The sequence below is a fragment of the Poecilia latipinna genome, unplaced genomic scaffold (genome assembly GCF_001443285.1).
Source record: "Poecilia latipinna isolate Pla-1442-1.1 unplaced genomic scaffold, P_latipinna-1.0 Scaffold1701, whole genome shotgun sequence".
In the NCBI taxonomy this organism is placed as follows: Eukaryota; Metazoa; Chordata; class Actinopteri; order Cyprinodontiformes; family Poeciliidae; genus Poecilia; species Poecilia latipinna.
Window position 1 is genome coordinate 36,716 of NW_015114317.1, and position 23,250 is coordinate 59,965.

Consider the following 23,250-nt stretch of genomic DNA (forward strand, 5'->3'; position numbering starts at 1 on the left):
CCACGTTAGCCACAGAATATTTGGTGGCGAGGCCAAGCAGAGAGGTGTGTGTGGTGTGAGCCAGGCGTGTGTGTGTGCATGTTGGACAGGAGCGGTGAGTGGCATGGGAGGGCAATAGTGAATGACTGCACTATTGCATCCTCCCAGGAGAACTCTAAAACACGTGCGCACACACACGCACACACACACGCACACACATACACATACATGTTTGGCTATCTCTGTGAGGACTTTCCATTGACTTCCATTCATTTCTACAGTCTAAACCTTACCCTAACCATTACATGCCTAACCCTAACCCTATCCAAAACTCCAAAACTCAATTCACACCTTAGTCCTAAAGTGATCCTTGTGGGGACCAGTCTTCAGTCCCCACAAGGAGCAGTTGGTCCCCACAACGTAGTATGTGTCAGGAAAATGGTCCCACAAGGTATTACAAACAAATGCACACACATGTATACACACACACACACCACATAGTATGTCTATCTTCACAAGTGCTTTGGATTTACTTCTATTAATTTTTCATTCAGGGTCAGCCTGACCACAAACACTAATCAGAATTTCTTCTTATGGGTCCCGGCCTTTGGGACCTATAAGGAGCAGTTGTTCTTCACAAGTTGAGTATTTGTTGGAAAAAATGAATCTTACAAGGTGAGAAATGCTAAAACACACTTACACACACACGCACATATAAACAACACTTCAGCGGCTCACTCAACCCGCCTACTTCATCCCCCTCACGAAAACGAAGATTTAAAAAAGAAGAAGAAGAAGAAAACCTCCCATCCTGGTGGCATACCTCTCCATCCTGGCACCGCCCCTCAGCTAAAGTCAGCGCTCACGGTCTCTTCTCATCAGACTTACGGAGAGACGGCGGCGTGTGTGCAGGGGGGCCGCTCAGGCTGTGCGCATGTGGCAGGGCAGAGCCGACAGGACGGGACGGACTCAGCGTGTCAGACCGGCGCAGAAGGAGGAAGAGCTCGTTGACCTCTCCGCGCGCTTTCAGTAATGCGCAGCAGAAAAGGAAAACAAACAGACTGAAAAACATCAAGTTAAAATTTCTTTCTTTTTTTTTTTTTCTTCCTTTTTTCTAAATATACTTCATATATATCTGAGCGCTCTGTGCCGTGGCGTGGAAGCTGCCTGTGGCAGAGGACGGGACGGGATCCCCTGGATGCGGGACGATGGATTAACATCCCGCAGTCTGGTTTACTCTCCGTCCTTCGAGCCCCTCTTACCTGGGGATTATTCGGCCCGTCGGACCTCCAGTCTCTGCCTCTCGAGATGAGTGAGGATCTTGTTCTGCGCTGCGTCCTGATGCTCTGCTGCGCGCTCCTCTCCGTCAGCGCCAGCAACTGGCTGTAAGTTTCTGAGCCTCCAGTTTTGTTTTCATTTCTCCTGACCGGAGCGCTGCTTCTCACTTCTCCCTGCATACTCACGGCGCGCGCGCACTTACACAATCGCACACACCTGTTCTCGTGCTGTTTTCATTCTGATCTCCGCATCGCCTGTCCTCTTTACCTCCGGCTCAGCGGCCGCTCAGGTTAATTATTAACCATCTCTCTCTGTCTCTTTCTCTTTCTCTCTCTCTCTCTCTCTCTCTCTCTCTCTCTCTCTCTCTCTATCACACACACTCTATCAGAGGTTTAATAGCTGACACTCTTACGGAGGGGAGTAGAAAACGTTTGCACAAAAAAAACTCAGCAAAACAAAGAATCCGACATGTTTATTCTTAAAAGGAGAACTTTTCAGTGACAACTTAAACTGTAGACGGCTATAATATTTATACAATTCGTGGAAAAATAAGTTGCTGAAATATTTTGATAAAAGAGATATTTTTCCTTTTTTTCATCTAAATATTTTTGGACCAGTTCTCCAGCTTCACTGGACCAAGACAGGACAAAAAAAAAAAAAAGATGAAATGTTTAAAAATACCGTTAGAGGTGTGGGATACCGCATAGCTTTGGTATCGATCTGATGCTAAATGAACACAGGGTCATTTGGCACCTTAGGGCTGATGCAATGCTTTCTATTATTTACATTCGACATACGTCCAGGTATCTTTGTGGTTTTTCTTCTGTATTATTTTGTTAAAACCTCAGAGAATTTTGACAAAACTTAAACGTGTCCACAAAATGTTTTAATAATAAATTAGCTCAAGAAACAGGAACACATAAAAATAAAAAAATATATAGTGTGCATTTTTTTTCCTAAAACAAAATGCAAAACAAACTTATTGGTTTGAGAGCAACTCAAAACAAAATCAGTTTTTAGGTCGATTTGAGAAACTAAATAAAAAACAAAAATAAAATAAAATTTTGTGTGGAACTAGCATCAGTTGTACCACCCTAGTGAAATCGATATCAATATTGATATTTGGATTGATGCGCCCGCCTTCATCTTCCACTTGATAACCTAACCAATTATTCCTGCTGCCAAAATGATGTAAGATATTGATTATTACAGGTATGGTCCTTGTACTTGTAAGTGAGGGGAATTGTAATCGTCTGATGAGACAACATGCAGCATCAGGTGGACATTTGGCTCCATTTAGCTGCTGAAACTGGACAAGCTGCCACTTTATGTTCATGATTTTAGAAGAACTCTCAGCTGGGGGGAATTTTGTCATTTTTGTATCTGTGAGGATGAATAACCTCGGTTTAATCTGAAAAAACAAACAATTTAAATAACAATAATAATAAACACCATAAACTATCTGCATTTAGTCAAAATTTAGGAGAAGAAAAATAAATCTAACTAACTACTGTCACAACATATTGACTTTTAGTTGTATCTAATTTTTTTATTATTGTAATTTTCATTTTGAAACACACATTGGAAGGAAACTAAAGAATTAAGTTGTGAATCTTTTTGCTTTGAAGCAACAGGACAGTGAAAGTTGTCTTTCAGCTGACCCAGAGTGCACAGCAACAGGTGGGGGAGGGGCCACACTGCGTTACATTATGCATTACTGATATAAATTTGCTATAAAAGTATTACTGATTGCACTTTAAAAATTAGGTAACTTTATGTTATTAAAGGTAAAGTTTAAACAGTCATGATTTCTTGGTTAATGTCAAGTTGTCATAACAAAGACATTTTGAATAATGTCAACTTTGTATTAAAAGTGTCATAATTTACCGAATGACGCTTTATGACAACAGTCATAAATATTCATGAAGGTTTATTGATGTTCATGACAGGTGTTATGTCACCTTTATGAAAGTGTCATGACAGTCTTATTCAACCCCCTTCAAATAAAGTGTTACCGCAATTTCTTTACTAAAGGCAAATGTGATTGTTTTGACAAAGTTTTCTTTAAATATATTACATAGAACTGGATCCATAATGGAGACAGATACTGAGGGTTTCTGTATAAAAACACACCTTTGTGTCTTTATCCGAAACAGAGAGGATGAAAAACAAAAAAGCTAGAAATTCTTTGTTTTTAAATTGTCCTTTATAGAAATGTAAATCATTTCTAAGTATTACATCCTGCTTGTGGATGAAGCTGAGGTTCATATTAGACTAGAGGCGTAAAGCAGCGAGTCCCTGCTGGGCCGGTGTGCCGCCTCCTCCTGGGTCCTGGGAGCCGGTCGGTTGGGCCACATGTGTGTGCCTGCTCTCCCAGCAGACCTGTGGGAGGTGTTTAGCTCACTTTCTGCATTCCTCTTCAAGCTCCGCTCCATTCTCTGCTGCCATTCATTTCCATTACCTCCAGAAAATCTGTTCGTTTTAGAGGTCGACCTCTTGTTTGTCAGTTCCTCCTCCCCCCACACCCTTTGCTTCGCAGGTGATACAAACTATTCCTGCCGAGATCCATTATTAGCTGACAAATCACCGCTGTCACAAACGTCTGCTGTAGACGTCGCATGTTTCCTCGTGACGGCGACCTTGTGAGATTTATAACGGCCCTCTTGTGTTTGCGTCGGGATCGTGCCGCAGATGGTCTAACTGACGCTGTTGACAGATTCATCAGTGGAAGTCAAATTAAAGCCATGCCAAACAGCTCAAGCTGCCTTGAACTCTGTCACTGGGTGCAGGATAATTGTGCTGTTTGGGAGCTGAAGGTGTGGTGACAGCAGCACACAGCAGGACGTGTACGGGCAGGCCGCGGAGCTGCCGCTCTGCTCTCTGGGATTTACACTGTTCAGACGAATCTGTGTGGTCCGCAGCAGAGTCGTCAAGGCTTCAGCAAGGGTCAAAGGATGGCCAGCAGTCAGAAGGACTGTTAACAAGCAGCTATAAAACATGAGACAACTACATGTAAGCAATGGCTTAATGGATGTGGCCCCCAAAAGCCCCCAACAGATCACAAGAACTCAATGAGAGGAGATTAGATCGGACATCAAGATGATTCAGCTTCCCGTGTGAGGTTTCGTTTTTCATCCTTGCTGTTTAACTGGCTGCATGTTGCAGCTGCAAGGTCGCGCTGTTATGGTTCTTCTCTAACCTTGCATCGACCACACGAAGTGCTGGGAATGTTCATTTTACCTTGGATGATACGATACATAGTTCACCTTGACATAGGAAAGGGCTTTCCTATATCACTCAAATTCAGATTTCTTTCAGACAATGTGCTAATTGTTGCTAATTATGTTGCAAAAATACTAAATCTTACCATTTAAGTGTTTCTAGTGCAAATATCTTCGTACATTTGAAATAAGGCAAAACTAACTTGCAAGTAACTCTTTGATAAGATGTAACAGCTTGGTTTAGGTCAATAATTCATGAATATTGATCAAAAATATGAGTTCCACTGGCAGATTTTTTTTCACTGATAGCACAGTTAAAAATGTATTATCAGTGAAAAAGTATCTCAATGTAACTAATGCTTTTCCATGGATATTAAGAAATTATTTACTTAAAACATGCTACTATATCTTGTGGAAAAGATATAGACTTGTTAGCTGGCTTTGCCTTATTTCAAGTGTACTAAAATATGTACTAAAATATTTGGACCAAAACTACTCACTAAGATTTTGTATTTTTTGCAGTGCAATCTAATTAAAACAGATATCAAAGGTGTTAGGGATGCATGATATATTGGAACTAATATCAGAATTGGCCGACATTACTCATGTTTAACACATGGTTATCCCTCTGATAAATAAAAATGGGCTGATATTAACAGTATGATATTTATTTCCCTCTTGTTGATGTTTGTTTCTATATTTGTTTGGTTACATGACAGTGATAGTGATGCAGCACAGGATTGTGGGATTGTGTGTTTAGCTGAATCAGAGAAGCAGTGGTGGAGTCAGCTGTGGTCATTTTTTTCAGCGATATACACACATTTCCAGTAAGTAGTGGTTGTCAAACTTAGCAGTAATTGTGATCTCAGATATCAATGTATTTAATGTTAGGAAAACTTTCAAGATCAAAATTATGCTGCAAGAAGGCATTTATTCCAAATATTTTAGATTTTGCATCAAACTAATGTCTGTCTTTTTCTGATTTCTAGAAAACTCTTCAATCATGCATGTCTGCAGTACATTGACAATTTCCCAGTGACTCTTTATAGCGTGATGTGTGATTGTGACGTATCTCAGTGTACCACTAAATGTGCAGGTAATGGTTGTTATGGCGATTCTTTCTGCCTCCTTGCCGTGTGAACAGCTTGCTGTGCTTACATATTGTTTGTGTCTTGTTTGTGAGTCTGTCTCAATTTGCTGTTTCTACTCCAAAGCAAAAATGCTGCCAAACAAATGATTTCAGAATAGTTGCGGCCTCTTCTGTTACAACTTGCTAAGGTGACGACTACAACCTGCGTCAGAGTTGATTCTGCATGGCTCCTCAAATGAGCCGGACTTTCTAGGTAAACAAACCAGTTCGATTAATCGTCTTTTCCAGCCTATAATGTCTTTTCCAGCCTATAATGTAAACTTGACTTTTTGGAGCTTTAAATGAAGTTCTAATGTTATTCCTTCATCAAAAATATACCTGAGTGTTTCTTTGATTCTTTCATGCATGTTGGAGACATCCTTTAATCTCCATGGCAATCACTCAGCTGTGCAAATCACTTGGTTGGACCTAACGCCCCCTTCAAGGCTCAGCTTCTCCTCAGAGCTGCAGTTTCAAAGCTTCTGAGTGTCTGCCTCACAGAGCAGCCCTCAACTAACAGCTCCCCACTCAGCTCCTTCAGACTAGCAACCAGCAATTATAGCAAACACCCGGTGGTATTGTGCATCAGCTGAGCTCATTACACGAGGTATTTCTCAACAAAATGCTGGTAAAACTGTTGCTAAAGGGTTAATACAGGGGCCATGTTGTGATGATTTCCTGACTTTCAGAAAGAGCAGGAGGTTTTAAAGAGACAGAGGCCTAATTTCAAGGCATTAAATTAGGAAGTCAGATTTATTTTAAGTCATATTTAATAAATTTTTAGAACTGAAGGTAACAGAGTGACTTAATTGTGCTATCAAATGGCGCTTTGTGCCTTGAAAATACATAATACCGCCGTTTTAAAGTGGCTGGTGTGAATGTGAATGCACCATAACGGAACTAAGGTTCAAACTGAACACTAAGAGAACTGAGGTAAACCAGTGAAAAAAGCATGAGTGAAGTTATTGCTTTTTTGTATTAAAAAATAAACAGCATTATGACAATATTTCATAAATGCTGCAAAACAGTACAAATATTCTGAATTGTTTTTGTAAATGTTAAACTGTGCAACAATTTTCACATTTTCTTGATGTACAGTTTGGTTGACTGTTTGATATGTTTGCCTTATTGTTGACTATCAAAGTAAATCCATTTTACTTAAAGTTGACGAAATATTGAAAAAAAAAACTGAGATTATCCATCCATCCATCCATCCATCCATCCATCCATCCATCCATCCATCTGCATAAAAGATAATGTGCTTGTCTTTTATGCAATGTGCGTAAATGCAGGTTGCCAAATAGGAATTGTTTATTGGGTAGTTTCAGGGTTTGATCATGTGATGATCACAAAAATTATCTTATGACAACATCTGCACGCTGCAGATGTTGTCATAAGAGTCTACCTGTGATGGACCGGTCATCTGTCCAGGATGGACCCCGTCTCTCACACAATGACCACTGAACGTTGCACTAATTTCTCTGCTAGCCTGCAGGGATAAACAGGTAAAGACAATGGATGAATGTTTTCTCAAGGTACTTTCCAAGACAAACAGAACCAATTCACATTCAACTATATAGAATGAAATCAGTCCAATTATTCAGTCAGCATATCAATCATTTTTGTAAAAACATATTTTCAGAGGCTGATCAGAATGTGTGAATCTCTAACCAGAGGGTGGATACGAACCGTCGCTATGCCTAAAGGATTACATACAGACAGGTTAAGAAAATGAGCAGACTGGCTCAAAGTCATTTGTTTGTTTAGTTAAACTGGCACAAATCTCCTTTACAGAAAGGATTATAGTCTTTATTTATTGTCTGAAGACAGCACATTGCTTTCTAAACCTCAAAGAACAGGCTATTTACTTTTTAAACCCTTGTGGGAAACAGTGAGTTCAAGTTAGGACGTCACAGTCTTCTGTCAACCTGATGCAAGAGATAGAGAAACAAAGGCAATCGCGATAAAGATGTGAATACTGTTGTAACTTTATCTTACATGTGATTTGCCCACCCCAGCTGCTAAATATACTTACATCATGTCACCGTATCTTTGCATTGTACGGAAAGTATGACTCCTTTGGTTTTCTGTTTGTTGCTATGCGAGTGTGTGAACATGTGTGCATATCTCTGGCATATTCATTGTGAGGCACTGCAGTGTATATCCACGTTTGCCTTTGGGGATTTTAAACCGTAAGTCCTTTCCTCCAATCAAAACATCTCACATTTAGATATTTAGTGTTCTGCTCTGTTATCACTTTGGTGTGTTTCTGAGGGCCCAATGCAGGCAAAGAGGGAGGCAGAGGACAGTAAGTGTAAAAGGAAAGTCCAAAAACCAAATATTTCATCCAAAAGTGGTGATATCAGAAAAGAAACTCATAATATTTTCAAGTAGGGCCAGAAATGATCAAATTTAATGAATGGCAGAACAGAAACTGAACTCACAGAAACACCAGAAACTACACAAGTGTACAAGCATAATGATGGGGAAAAACTCAGAAAGGAGAGCAAAATAAAACAGGAAGTGAAAACAACACTGAACAGAAACGACCAACCTTAACAGAATAGGACAGAAAACCACATATCAGAAACTCCTTTAAGAGCAAGAACAGAACAAACACAAAATCATGTCGTTACACCTGAAGACCAGAACCTGATCTTAACTCTAAAGTTAACTTTCAATTCCTTTCACTCTTGTTGACTCCAACTTGGGTCCCTACTAATGGTGGTTGACTGATTGTTTCCAGTCACTTTCTAATGTAGAGAAGCGCATGCATAAATATATCTACAAATATGTCAAAACTGTGTGACATTAACTGCATCATATATTTAGTTAAGTTCTGGTTTTAGCGCTGGTCAGGAGCCACGACCACCACTCATGGCTGAAATCCACAAATACTTGCGATTATCTCTAAAAATTCTTAGAACTGCCTGTTTCGACAATTCAAAACCAAATATACCGTAATATGGATTAATACACACATTGGACACAGTCTTAAGGGTTGACACACACGAGGCGACAACTTGTTTGCCCTCCTTAGCCAAACGCCAAGCGACTGGCAAAATTCCTGCATGTGTAATTTTAAGCTCATAAACGTGCACACGGCGGCTAGCGATGCGACACAAAAAAAGTTGAAAAGGGTTCAGCTTTTGTCACTGTCTCTGTCACTATCGCGTGTCTCTGTCACTACCAACCTTGGACTGGTTCCAGTTTTCTGGAACCAGCCCAAGGTTCCAGATAACTGTTGCTTTTCGATGTTGTCCTGTGTCGAGCTGTACATTAAGTACATTAAGTACTGTTGATGTTATGTGTAGTACCATCTCTGCATTTGTCTGTTTTTTGTCAGACGTTACCAGAGCAAAACTACAAATCCAAAAATCTGCCGTGAAATGCAAACAACACGGACACGAATTCTTAAGCCGTTTCCCCTTTGTAATGTGAGACATATTTACAGACCACACAATTTATCAATTTGTGAGCAGTTTTTTCTTAAGTGATTTTAAACAGAAAACAACTTGGAGTAGTTGTACAACACTAAGCTCTTGGCAGAGAATCATTCAGTCCACGGTTCTAGGCCTGCCTGTCACTGAGGGGTGGATGGATTTTGTTGCCAATTTGGGGCTGTGAGAAGACACCTCAGTAAGGTTCACTGGAAACGACGCTTGACAGGAACTATGTGACACATAATTAGTGTCATTTAATCCATTTATGAAGACACTGAAAACATTCACTGCTTCGATCTGTTTTATCCCTTGAAATTTTTCATTCCAAACAGAAATCAAATTTTAACATGGAAATTCAAAGTCTCAGACATTCTTTACGTGACTATACAGTAAGTTTTTATTATACATAGGAAACCATCTATAATACACACACCCACATACAGAAACACACATTAAACTGTGTAAACAGTAAGCAGCACCAGTAAATGCTGCATGTCAGGACCTGTCCACTGCTCATGAATGATGTAAATTTTCACAAGCAGGCCCATCTCCTTATCTGTCCAAAGTGACTGTGGAAATAAAAACAACCTGAAAGCTGCCAGGTTGTGATAAAATATCTCATTATAAATGCAATACTAGATGAGAGCCAAGTTTTTTTTAACCTTACTTAGGAGATAAACAGGTGAGAGCAACTGGATATCTTTTGCCGTAAAAGCTAACTGTGTTACTATCTTTACTAGTAAAATTATTCTTTTATACACCAATAATCAAGTTAGTTAATAAAACTAACTTGTCTTACTATGAATGTTATTAAAATGTAAGATGAATTTGGTTGTATTATTAGGTTATGATGGTAAAATCTGACACTAAGTTAAAGAAACATTTCATTGCAGAATAATTTTTTTTATTACATGTATGTTATTGTTGCTCAAATAAGTAGAACAAAAACCCAAAGAAATGTTTTTTAACCGATGATAAAGTTTGGCCGATATCAATATCCGATATTAATATCGCTGTTATGGCCGATAATCCATATGTACTGATATTTTATATATCTTACATATTTCACTACCCTGCTGACACATTGAAAAAAAAAACAACCATACAGCTGATTTCACCTTCTTCCCACAATCCTGTGCTGCATGACTATCACTGTCACATGACCAAACAAACTCCACTTGACCGACTTGCTAGCATCCTCTATCCTGGTTTCATGAAACCAGGATAGAGGTTTAAAACTGGATTTTCTGGATATCCTGGCTTAATTTAGCCTCGATTCACAAAACTAGTAACACATATGTTACCATGGCGATTTATCCTGTGCAGCCAGTCTGCTATAGACCAGGCTAACAGCCAGGCTTAGTGAAGCCTCAGCACTCACACTGATCAGAAACCAGTGAGTTTTGTCTCTGATTCTGTTCTCTTATCTGTCTGTTTTTGTCTTTTTTTATTGGGCTGTTTAAAAAAGAAATAAAACACTAATTCACTTTGGTGTTCAGTCAAGTATTATAGTAATTTTAGTATTATGATGATAGAAAATACAGTTATTAGTTTTAAAATGATCCATGTGGACTATGGGACGGTTCAACTGCATTTCTGAAGACCGCCATTCTATGTTTGACAGAATGGCCTTTAATAGACCACTGCAGCGTTGAGGGGATTAGAGAAAGAAACAAATGTATTGTAATTAAATCAAGTCATATTAGTTGTAGCATACTTTGCATACTTTACTGATTAATTTGAACATAACTTAAAATGACGTTTAAAATGTAAATTATCTTTAGTTTTGGCATCTAGTTAAACAAATGCCCAGTTTAAATCACACAACATTTAAAACAAGTACTTATTTACATCATAAGCATCATAAACATTCTTTTTGTCTCAATCATGAGGGCTGATAATAAGACACATTTTATATGCTTATCTTCTATGTAGGTAACTTATCTTCTGTCTTGATTGTCGTTAAGCTGCCTTTGCGCTAAGAGTTAAAAAACACATAGCGCTTGTGAGCATCACAAATCAAACAGGAAGTTAACTTTGGTTGCAAGTAATCTAAGAGCATATAGGTCATATATCTTCTAAGTTATCAGTAAGTCATTTGCACATTGTTGCAAACATTTTATCCAAATTTTTCCCAGAAAATATTCCTATATTTAATCTTCATCTGTTGTCATGTTTGTTCTGTATGATTATTGATAAGATGTGGAACAAAAAGGAGCAACATGAAAGAATCTGCTGTCAGATTAACATATTTTTTGCTAGTTACACATTCACTCGATCTGCTGTTGTTTGGTGTAGCAGCAGTTTGTTCTCCCCATGGATTCTCTCCGGCTTCCTCCCACAGTCCTAAAACATGACTGTTAGGTTCCATGATTACTCTGGAGTGTGTGTGCTTGTGTGTGCGTGCGTGGGTGTGTGTGTGTGTGTGTGCATTGTTGTTTGTATTGCTTTGGGATGTGCGCACGTCAGCATCACAATAATTGTGTGTGAATCCATTCTGCTAAAACTCCAACTGCAGGTTTTCCTGGTTGCCTACAACAACTCTCTACATTTGATCCAAGCATAAACAATAAAGCGAATCACTAGTGCAGTCTACTGAAAATATGAATATGGCATCAGTCCCATTGATGTCTCACAACGTTTGGATGGTGTCATGGGGTGATAGAATTTTCTGGTTTAACTTTGCCAGTGCTAGTAGTTCAGTTGAAGCCACTGCTGGCCTAGTCAAAGTTCACCCCGTAAAGTCGTAACTCTCAAGTACTAGAAACAACAGAATCCCATTCTGACTAATGCGATCCAGCTCTCTGTGATTGGCCGCTGTGACATTCACCTTCGTTTACGTTCACTCCCGACCTCGGATACAGGAAGCGCAGGAATCTTCTGCCAGGTCCTGCATTTAGAACCAATCAGCTGTTCACAGCTATTGTACACAGATTGGAACGTTATACAGGCGAACACGCACAACCAGCTACTGGTTGGCTCCCAGCCTGTTGGGGCCGTGGCACTGGCACCAGGCGTGAAGATAACTCTGGGACTTTTACGGCGTCTCTCCGCAAATGTGTGTTAAAGTGAGTTTTGGAGTGTATGCGTATGTGTTTGTGTGTGTGTGAGGGTTGCGGTGTTGGCTGTGTGTGTTATTTTTAGGGGCAAATAAGCTCTAGTGGAGCCGGCAGCATATAAATACACCCAGACACTCGTGGGCACATGTACGCACACACACACACACTGGGAGCATGGTGATGCAGTAACGTTAAGGGAACTTTTGATTTTGTTTCACCTTTCACCCTTCAGAATTTCCACCTCCTTTTCTTTTCAAGCAAACTTCATCTTTATCGTTACCATTCTTTCTCTCACATCCTGTCCTCAGTGTTATCTTTCCTTTTGGTGCCGCCTCCCTCCCACATGTAGTCACAAGGCCATTTTGAGTATTATGACTGAAGATCTGACCCACCCAGCCCGCAATACAAAGACCCACACACTTACCTATTGTGAGAACTAAAGTTCTTTAAGCCCAAAACCAGCGACTGGATGTCATTCTTGTCTCATTTTTTGGGGGGTGGGGGGTTTTCATTTACCTTTTTTTTTTTTAAACATATTCAGTTTTTTTCTGCAGTTGTGTTTTCAACGTAGGAAGCTTATTTTGAATCATTAAAAAAAAATAAAGAGTGAAACTATTCATAAATCACGAGAGACTTCTTCAGCCGAACAGTGAAGCATCAACAGACTGGCAGCTCCAACAGATGAAGGAGTTCTGGCTTTACGTTCTTGTCGGGACGGTTCCATCAAACCAGGGTTTTTTGGACGACATGCAGTCGTCCAGCAGATGACTCCTTTCTTATCTTCTCCGTTCAAGTCCTCCTTGGTGTAAAATATGCCGTCCATCCAGCCTCTTTGTCACACTCTCACATTTGAAGCGGAGCACAGCAGGACCAGCTTTTGAACTCACAGACTGTCAGCAGTCAAAACAATGACAGAGGACGATGGGGAGAAGCTCTGAGAAAGCACAACACAGAGCAACAAGGACACATCTGTGACCCGACTCTGGGTTTAACACAGGGCTTTTTTAAAACATGGTAGAGAGATTTATATTGTAAAAAAAAAAAAAAAAAAAAAGTATTCTCATCCTGAACATGTTAAAACCCCAAACTTTAATGTATGTTTTTGGGAATGTTATGTGAAAGTAATAATTTGATGAAGTGACATTGAAAGGATGCACAATTTGAGAACAATTATTAGAAAATCTAAGACCATCAGGAACGGTGGGTTTGTGGAGCTGGTAGCATGGATCATGTTTAATTTTCAATTGGAGATCAATTGAACCGATTGGCCTCCAATTGAAAATTATGGAAGAGAAACAAGAATAAAGTCATGGTTGAAAAAATCCAATAGAAAAGTATTCTTTGTAATTTTAGACAACCAGAAAAAAGAAAGAAGATGGTCTGGTCAGATGTAACAAAGACTTACATTTTTCACCTACATGTTAATCCTGTTCACCGTCCAAAGGGTTACAAAGTGCTGGCAGTGTCGTGATGGTAATATATATGGAGCCAGTAGGACAGGCCTAAACATACTGAGATGGAAGCATATCCAGGTGTTAGAATGGCCCAGTCAAAGTGTAAGCTTAAATCCATTTGAAAACTGGCAACAACACAAATCTGGTTTTTACTTTTCAACCGTTTTGACTGAGTTTCAGGCACTTTTCCATAAAAATGGGCAAGAATTTCAATCTCTTGATGTGCAAAGATGGAGACAAACTCTAAAACATGGGTTGAATGACACACTTTCTGTTTTTTTTTTTTTTTGGTGTTTTAAAAATCATCAACATATGAAAAGGTTCACAGAGTGTGAATAGTTTGCGAGGCACAGTATAAGACATTTCTTTCTCATGATAAATTCTCATCCTCTGTTTCACGTTAGCGTTGAACCTGTTCTTCTTCTTTGGCTCTAACAACTGCCAGACTGCAGATTTTATAAATTAGTCACATTTTCCTTTGACTGCAGGTTGTTTATGTTGGGAAAAATTGTTAACTTCAACCTGTTTCCAACTGCTCATGTGGTGCCCATGCTTTGTTCCGTATTGTGAAATATGCTCCGACGTTCTTTTCAAAAACTGCCCTGATATTAAAGGTTAGCTGGAAAATCAGCCATAGCTTTATCATTTAGATCACCATGGATACATTAACTGTAAAAAAAATGGATGTAGTTGTCGTGATGGAATAAAATACTGGGTACAACTGTAAAAAAAAAAAAAAAAAACGGGAAAAAAAATGGCAAACTAGAAACTTTCAGCAGCAAGTGGAACTTATTTGTAAACACTGTAAATATGGTCTGTGATATTTCAATTAAGCACCTTTTAAAGGATTTGTTTGAGCCCAACTCAAAAATGGAAAAATAAAATAAGTAAATGGTCAACAACACAGGAAGCAATATATTAAAAAAATAATAAGGAAACAGTCTGACAGTCTGAAGCCCTTTTTATATTTCGGATCTTTAATGAGATTCAGATTTCAGAAAAAAATATATATTGTTGAACAACTATAAAACAAAAATTATAGTAACCACATTTTTGCATTTTCAATTTAATAAATTCTGTTACCACTGGTAGGTTAAATCAGCCAGTTCTGACCCACAGGACAAAACGTTTGTAGATAGAAACTGTATGGGGAATCAAAATGCTGATTCCGTCAAACTTTGTCTATTTTTCTACTGTAAATAACACTGGGCTGTGGAGCATCAATGAGCGCTGAGTTGCTTTACTGCGTTAGGGTTAGGGTTAGTCAAAATCTCTGGGAAGTTTTTTGCACAGTCTTGCAGATTTTGTCAAAATTTTATGACTCATCGGAGATAAAGATTATATTACCTGATTGCTGATCATTTATATGTGGCCTGGTGAGCCTCACTGCAGATCAAAAGAGGACAGTGGATGATTTTCAGACATTTGATAAGATCGGTAGATAAAATCCCTTAAACTCTGGTATAACTTTCAGCCGGTCGCCGATCTCCCAAAAAGCATCAAATTGGGCCCATTTTGTCACCAACCCAAGAATCAGAACTGGTTAAAATCGGCATAAACTGGTCTAATCTTTCCAAGTACTTGACACTGAAAACTGGCAGCATAACGCTGTGCTTTTAAAGAAATATATAAATAAACATAGAAATATAAAATCAGTCATTGAAAAAAAAATGTCTCTCTACAAACATTTTACATTTTTCACATGTCCTAAAAATGAAGTTTCTTGAAAACAAGAAATACTGTTGTGGTGTGATCTGTCTTCCATATTGTTTTTGATACAAAAATAATGACATATTTATTTTTTTAATTCATTTATCTTTTGATTCCCTCCAACAGATTTGTATTTATAGCACCAATTTTAAACTTCATAGTGACGCTTTCCATTCCGTTGTTTAAATAAATCAAAAAACAAAAACACTTAGAAATATGTTTTATTTCTGAATTTTCTCATGTAGTTTTATGTAAAACAGTTTAAAGACAGTGTGATGAACATAATGAGAGCTTGTTTTATCTGAAGCCACCTATAGCATGATGGCCGGGATCAAAATGAGAGAACAGCGCCTTCTACAGGCCACAGTCTGCTGTGCAGGCTGTGTTTTCTCTGCGGAGGAAGACATCGAGGGTTAATTCGGGTCATTTGCGTTTTAAATCTGCCAGAGGAGCTTCATGTGAAGGCTTCATTCAGCCTAATTTATTTCACTAAAATCTGTTCAGAGACTCTGAATCATAGGTTTTCTGCCTCAGCCCAGAAGAAACTGTTCTTCCAGTTCGTCTCTGCGTTTGCTATATATACATCTGTTCCTGTGAAGCATCAGTGTGTGCTCAGAGCCAGCGGGGTAAACACGAGGATATTTTCACATAAATACACATTTATAAAGGATGGAGGTGTGCAGCAGCATACAGATTCATGTCCTGTTTTCTGAAGAGGTTTGTCCAGGTCCAACACGGTGAAGCGGCCTTTAACAGAGCCTTCTGTGATGACTTCTATTTGCTCCTATTTTCAGACTTTAAAAAAAATTATTTTAAAGAAAATTGTAAAAAGGTGAAATAAATAAATAAAAATCCAGGAAATCATAGAAGTTTTATGAAATTAGGAAACATCTGAATCTGAAACTTGTCTATTAATTTCCCAGCACAAATTCACACTAAGGAAGACATTAAAGGTGACCCATTATGCTTTCTTTTAAACAAGCTATGATAGGACTGTGGTCTATACAAAATATGTTCATTACATTTTTTGCACAAAGTCGTTTTCAGATAATGAGGTTTCACCTGCTCTGTTCTTTCTATTTTGAGCCGATTTTAATATGAGCTGTTTCAAGGTAATGTCACTTTCATGCAAATAAGCTACTGCTGGCCACGCCCCAGAAATCAAAGTGAACACACACACTTCATACACATCAAAAACCATTACATGATTGGGATTTATTAGCACATGGTTTGTTTCTAGAAGCAACAGAGACCCAATTGGAAGATGGGCCTCTGTTGAAGTCCATCTGAATTACTGAAAATTAAAAGCAGAGGTTTTGAATGGACCTTCTTTAATCTCAGACTTCTATCTGACTGAAATGCTGCAGTGATCTTAAACGAGGTGAGTGGCTGAAACTCTATAGGGAAGTTAAAAACACAGTGCATGACAGCAGTTGTTGCTAACGAGGGTTAGTTGATTTTATGTTTGTGTTTTTGTGAAGCACTTTGTGATTTTGATTTCTGTGATAGGTGCTATATTAATATATTTTACTTACTGATTCATTTTAGGAATGCTGGGTACAGATTGGATTTCGTCTTCCTGCAGCGTAGGTTTTCAGATTAAAAGCTTGTCCAAACATCCTGTTTATTTTTTGACCAGTAAATCTTAGGGGCCACTACTGCCACCTACTGGAAGGAGGAGTTTGTGCCAAAAATAAGGAAACTGAAAATAGTGAGGCTTCTTCTGTGTGTAATTCATCCAAACAACAGCAAAAATGCCTGAAATGATTCCGCTATATGAGGTTTTCTTGGGGTTTCATTAAAAATAACTTAACTTAAATGGGGTTGTTTGTACTTGGATTAAAAATTGAGATCAAAAAAATGTTCCTTGCAAATTATGAATTTATATTAGCGGTCCTGACACATCCCCGCTTAAAAATAAGGATACTGCAATGACAGGGTAAAAGTTAGTAATGGATATCACTTTTCTATCATATTAGATACAAAATGTTTTGGTTTGCATGCTGCTTGGAATGATCTGTTGTTATGGTTCGCTGAGGCAGACAGAGGGTCCCTGTGGGGGCTGGATGAGAGCAATGGAGCGTTCCACCTGGATCGGGGTGCATTCGCAGGCTGCAGTGTGTTTGTGTTGCACTACGCATCATAGGCCTCCAGCGGGCTTAGGCCCCCAGGATTGAAGGACACAAACCACCAGGGGCCAAGGAGATAGACAGAGGAGAGGGAGAGCCAGGATGAGAGGAGGGACCATGGTGTGTGTGTGTGCGTGTGTGCGTGCATGCGTGCGTGCGTGCGTGTGTGTGTGTGTTTGTCCTTCCATGAGTTGACTCCCCTGCAGAGGTGTTTTGTTAACCTCGTCTCTGGGAAACGAAGGGTGCACATAGCAGTATGAAAAGATAAAATGAGACACCCACCCCAGGCCTACACTCAACTTTTCCCACACACACACACACACACGCGCGCGCGCACACACACACACACACATGAAAACATATCCAGAAAATTACCTGAACACTAGCTTATCCAATGTTTATGGAATGGTTCCAAGGTGAATGTCAGGCCATTCTGAGTGCTTCCTGTCAGAAGCGCCTTTCTTCCCTGCTTATTGTACTCATTTTGTGATGGTCTTACCCAAAAGTAGAAATAGTGAAAAAAAAGTCACATTTCCCACTCCTGGGTATTCTGAATTGATTCAAAATGCTCAAAAATCAATTTTAAAATGTTTTTAAGTTGTATGTGAATGTGCTGCATATCGCCTCGTCTGACGCGCCATATTTATTTTTAGTAGGGCTGTTGTAAACTAATATTTTAGTAATCAAGTAATCTATAGATTATTCTTACGATTAAACAAGTAATCGTATAAAAATAATTATCAAATAAACTATTGATAAATCTAACATAGCAGCAGTGTTACTATTGGATATCAACATCAGTCCTATTTTTCGCATGCTTCCCTAACAATAACTGTTCTGTAGTTTAAAATCAACCTGTAACAATAATAGCTCATTTTCTTAGTTAACCTGAAGAAAAGTTATACAAAAATCTGAAATTATTCAATTCAATAATAAAGAGGCAGGCTCACAAATACGTTTATAAAAAATGTCTATACTCCAGCTTTTCGTTTATGTGTTCATCTTCAGTCAATTTAATAGATGAACTCCCACCTTGTCCAGACATTTATAGCTTTTGTGTTGATGTTAGTGACGGGATTTGACACTTTCGTTTATCACACACAGAAACTTCTACCAGCTACGTGCCGCCATGATCTGCTCTGCCACATATTTGTTGGGATGATATGAAATTTATTTTCCAGTTCATCCGTATTGCTACACTTACATTAAGCATCAATTACAGAACAGCCGCCTGCTGTGTTCAGTCTATCCGCTCACCTGTATAAATTCTTCCGCCGTGGTCTTCACCGCCACGAGGCAGCATCTCTGGGAGGAGAAAGGCTGCCGTACTCAAGTCAATCTAGGGGGCTTATTGGTTCCCCAAACACGATAAAAACCTGAATCTTATCATAAAATCCTCCCAGATTGAACTTCAAAATTGGCCATTAGGCTGCTAGCACTTAGGACTTAGCAACAACTCATAGGCTTAAGAGAGAGCCCTGCCCAACGCAAATGATGACTCGGTCAGAACACAGTGTGATAAATAATAAAACATAATTTAATGAGGCTTCAAGGTAGATACATTTTCTCGAGGAATCCTAGTAATCAAGGTACTCGAATCATTAAGGAATCATTACAGCCCTAATTTGGAGTATGTTTTTTACTTAAGAAAAAGTCAGGAAGCTAAGCTAAGCTAACCTAACGTAGTAATTTACAGGGGCAGTATTATGTGTTTTCCAGATACATGGTGCCATTTTATGGCACAACCAATTAACTATGTCACCTTCAGTTGTTATAAACATGCTATATATACATATATGTCAACTATGACTTAAAGAATTTTTTACTTAGTAATGTAACCCATTGAAATTGGGTCTCTGTCACTTTAAAAACTCCTGCTGTTTCTGAAGCTCCGCCTTCAGTAAGTCATCACATCAGGGCTCCTCTATTAATCCTTTAGGAATGTCTTTACCAGCGTTTCACTGAGAAGAAGCTCCTATAATGAGTTTAACAGAGCTGCAGTTCCACCAGGTGTTTGCTAATTGCTGCTGGCTAGTCTGAAGGAGCTGAGTGGGGGAGTCTTGGAGAAAGGCTGTTTTGTGAGGTGGTGCTAGGTCCACACAGACGTTTTGCACAGCTCAGCGGTTGCTATAGAGATTCAAGGATTTCTCAAATATGCCTGAAAGTATCAGAGCAATACTCCAGGTTTGTTTTTGATGATGGAATCTAAACTGATGGAATTTGACACAGTCTGGATTTGTTTTAAATAAATGATCTATTTGTTTACAATGTCTTCTTCTCCTCTTGTCAGTCACTTAATTTAAACAGAACCTCTTGGTCCTTTGAATTGGAAAGTTGTTTCTGAATTTGATCATAGCCCTAAAATTCTGAATCGAATCATTAGGCACTGAGAGATTTCCATCTGTACCTCAACAGTGTGTCCCTATCCAAGGCAGCAGAACAAAAAGGCATCAAGCATCACACATGGCTTTGATGAATGTCATGAAACCGCGCTGGAGAAAATCAGAGCAGCTGCAGCAGTCTGGGTTTGGACCAGATCCAATATGGATAGAAAGAGAAACACAGGTCGCCCCCCACTCCACCCCGGCAACAACGGTTTACAATTCCTCCAATTGAATTTACAGAAGCGTTCATTAATGAGTTTTAGTGATTGAAATTTTTCGTAGTTGATGACTTGTGGCACTAATATGTTTCATAATGCGGTTGCAGAAAAAAAGCATTTGTACTGATGTGATGTCCTGAAGCTGCTGAGGTTCAGTGTCTGTGTACCTCTGATGATAGGAATTGGAGGTCGGACCTTTAACTTCCCAGTTCCAGTTTCTAGAAGTCAGACTTATTCAGCTGCACTCAGGCATTTGATAAAAGTTTGTTTGTCAGATGAATTAGTCACCACATTCATCAGGCAGCTGCAGCATGAAGTTGATTGACTTTAGCAAACAAAGCCGTCCAACTAAATGTTTTTTTTCCACCTGACGAAAGACGGTTTGTCCAAATGAAAGTTCATTTGGACAAACCGTCTTTCATTTGGACACGTTTTCCTCACTCTCCTCTTTCTTTATTCTCATCCTAATGGCTCCACCGCACGACTAGAACCTTTAAGCTGCAGTATGTAATTCTTAAAAAATATATGGCTTTTTACATATTTGTTAAAACTGTCTCCTTGTCATGACTGTATAATATGAATCAGATAATCTGTGAAAAGATCAATCTCCTCCACCTCCTCTCCTGAGCTGCTATTGCAGAAATGCACCAAAAACAACCAATCAGGAGCCAGGAGGAGGGGCTTATTGCTGTCAGTCTACCTTACGTACTCGCTGTTCAACATGCTAATGTTACAGGAAAACTGTCTATCCACCACCATGCCTGACCCTGTTAGCATTCCCAACAGGCTCAGCTGTAAGGAAGAAGAGGAGCATGCAATGGTGATTGACAGCGCTAAGACCCTCCTGCTAGCTCTGATTGATTGCTTTTAGTTAGCACTGGAGGAAAGCAGAAGAGCTCAATTTTTTTCACAGATTATCCGTCTCATACCAAACCCCTCCTCCCCCAAAAAAATCCAATCTGAGCCACTTCTGTCTATATGTGAAAATCGGACATGTAACCAGTTGTTTTCAAGCCGTCTGCAGTCTGAATGGTCATGTCGCATATTTTCTCCAAACTTTACATCATTCACATGAGACGGAATCCTGAAAAATGCTGCAGACAAGAAGCTGGTGTAGTTTGAACGTTCTGAGATGGTGAGGTCAGCTTCGAGGGAAGAGCCGAGCCAATGTGGCTGAGATGTGGTGGAGTGGCAGAGAACAAGGTTATCACAGTGATGAGTGTTTAATACGGACTCTGTCTGGACGAGAAGAGAAAACAAGACCTTCAAAGAGACAAAGGAAGAGGTGTGGGGGGGAGGCTATCTGAAACATTGAGAGGGTGAGAGAAGAAGGGCGTTGGTACCCATAGGAGGAATCTTCATTACAATACAGTGGTTAAAAAAAGAGAAAATTATGCAAAAGTTTGATGTAAAAATTATCCCCTAAACTCAACAGTTTTAAGTAGTTAGGTTACCTTCAAACATAATAATAACCACTATTATGTTTGTCATTCACTTTGCAATATTGATTACATTACATGGTATAAAACACATAGAAAAAAGACTTTGGATTCTATTTGAGTTATGCAAACAGTCTGACAGACAGAAAGGCCTCTTCAGTCTGGTTGGGTGCCATGCCTTGATTTAAATGGACAAACAGGGATTTACGGAGGTATGTGTGGTCTTGGAAACTCATAACCTCAAACTCATAAAACAAGTTGGAGAAACACTAAGCAGATCTGTGTCTGTAAAGAATAATGGTCCAAAAAGTCAATTGTCTTGCTTTTCACAACATGCATTTTGATTTACAACTTTGTTCTTTCTATGCCTTGTGGAACTCACTTTACATAACCTCAAACAAACAGAGTGTCAGCAGCAGTTACTGTGGAACAGTCTGAGGGTGTTTTCACACCTGGTAGACCAGCAGGCTTAAATTGCAACATTAGTTACATTTTCAGCTCCTGTGGTTCTCTTTCACGCTGAACTGTGTCAAATAAACCAAATCCTTTGAAATACCTGTTCCTCCTCACCTGTGGGGGCGCTCTGCACCAAGAATCACTAAAGGAAATAACACAAAAACTTCTGAAGAAGACACAGACAACTTTCTTTTTAACAAAATGTAAACAAAAATGGATTGGGGTCAGAATTGAGCGTTTCTGACTCCACTCTGAAAAATCAGGATTTCACTTTTGTCTTTGGCAAAAGACAAAGAGCCATTTCCCCTCCTAGCAGAAGATTTGTGCATTTGTTTTGGATGTATTTACCCAGAATGCCCTGCACTTTAGTCCATTTCCTGCTTTTCAAATCACTTCAAATTCAAAAGCACATTAAGCAATGTTACATGTTAAAAATAAAACAACTGTTGTTTTGTGCACATGTTTTCTAGCCACAGGCTAATTTGCAAACCCAGTCCTTGGAAGGACCTTTATTAAAAAACAGCAAAATTACCATAGAGGATATAGTCATTCACCATCCTCAGAGTAGAGGCCTAATTTACAAATGTTATATTTTACTTTTAACTTAGAAAGAAAATAGTCCCTCATATTTACAAGCATAGAAAACTGATCTGCAAACAGAAATCCCTGAGGATGAATGGAATAACTCATGTTTATTGGCTCAAACACAAACTATTAACACAAGGTTTAGACTATTGCAATACAAATGGTTAATTAGAATGTATATCACTCCTGTAAAACTTCATTTCAATTCAAATATTCCTGATGTGAGTGTTAACATCAGGGTACTCATAGATAAGGGTTCTCTTTTAAATTGTATGTGGCAATGTTTGGAGCTTCAAACTTCCTAGAAGGAAGTTATCATGTTCATCTCTCGCTTGATTGAACAGGATGTTTCAGTGGACAGTAAACTTTGCTTGCTGCACATTTTTCCTGATGGGTTTAAAGGACCTACAAATAGAAAGAAGCTTTTGAGTTTTTGCTTCTTGCAAGCTAAACATTTGATTGCTCTGAAATGGAGGAACACAGAAAGACCAAAGATAAATAAATGGATCAAATTATTGAGCAACAACAGGGAAAAACTGACTTATATAACAAAAGGAAAGCTTGAATACTTTAAAGATATTTGGTTTCCCTTCCTACATTTTGTCAAACACTGACATGCAAACTTAATTTTTCTTTTCTGTTTGTGCAGATAGAGTGAGCCCTGGGGTTGTGTGTGTGTTTTTTTTTTTTTTTTTTTTTTTTTTGGGTTGGGCCAAAACCAGAAAAAAAACCCAAAACCCGTTTAACCCCCACAAATTTTTTTTCC

At 39.0% G+C, this 23,250-nt stretch overlaps 1 protein-coding gene across 1 annotated transcript in view; it reads left to right on the forward strand.

Annotated features, from left to right (window-relative positions):
• Positions 1 to 451: 451 nt before the first annotated feature.
• wnt4 (wingless-type MMTV integration site family, member 4) overlaps positions 452 to 23,250 on the forward strand; it is a 34,163-nt gene continuing 11,364 nt past the window's right edge. Inside the window, exon 1 of the mRNA XM_015060337.1 lies at positions 452 to 1,364. Within this exon, the coding sequence (XP_014915823.1) occupies positions 1,288 to 1,364 (77 nt within the window). The 5' untranslated portion in view covers positions 452 to 1,287. The remainder of the gene's footprint in view (positions 1,365 to 23,250) is intronic.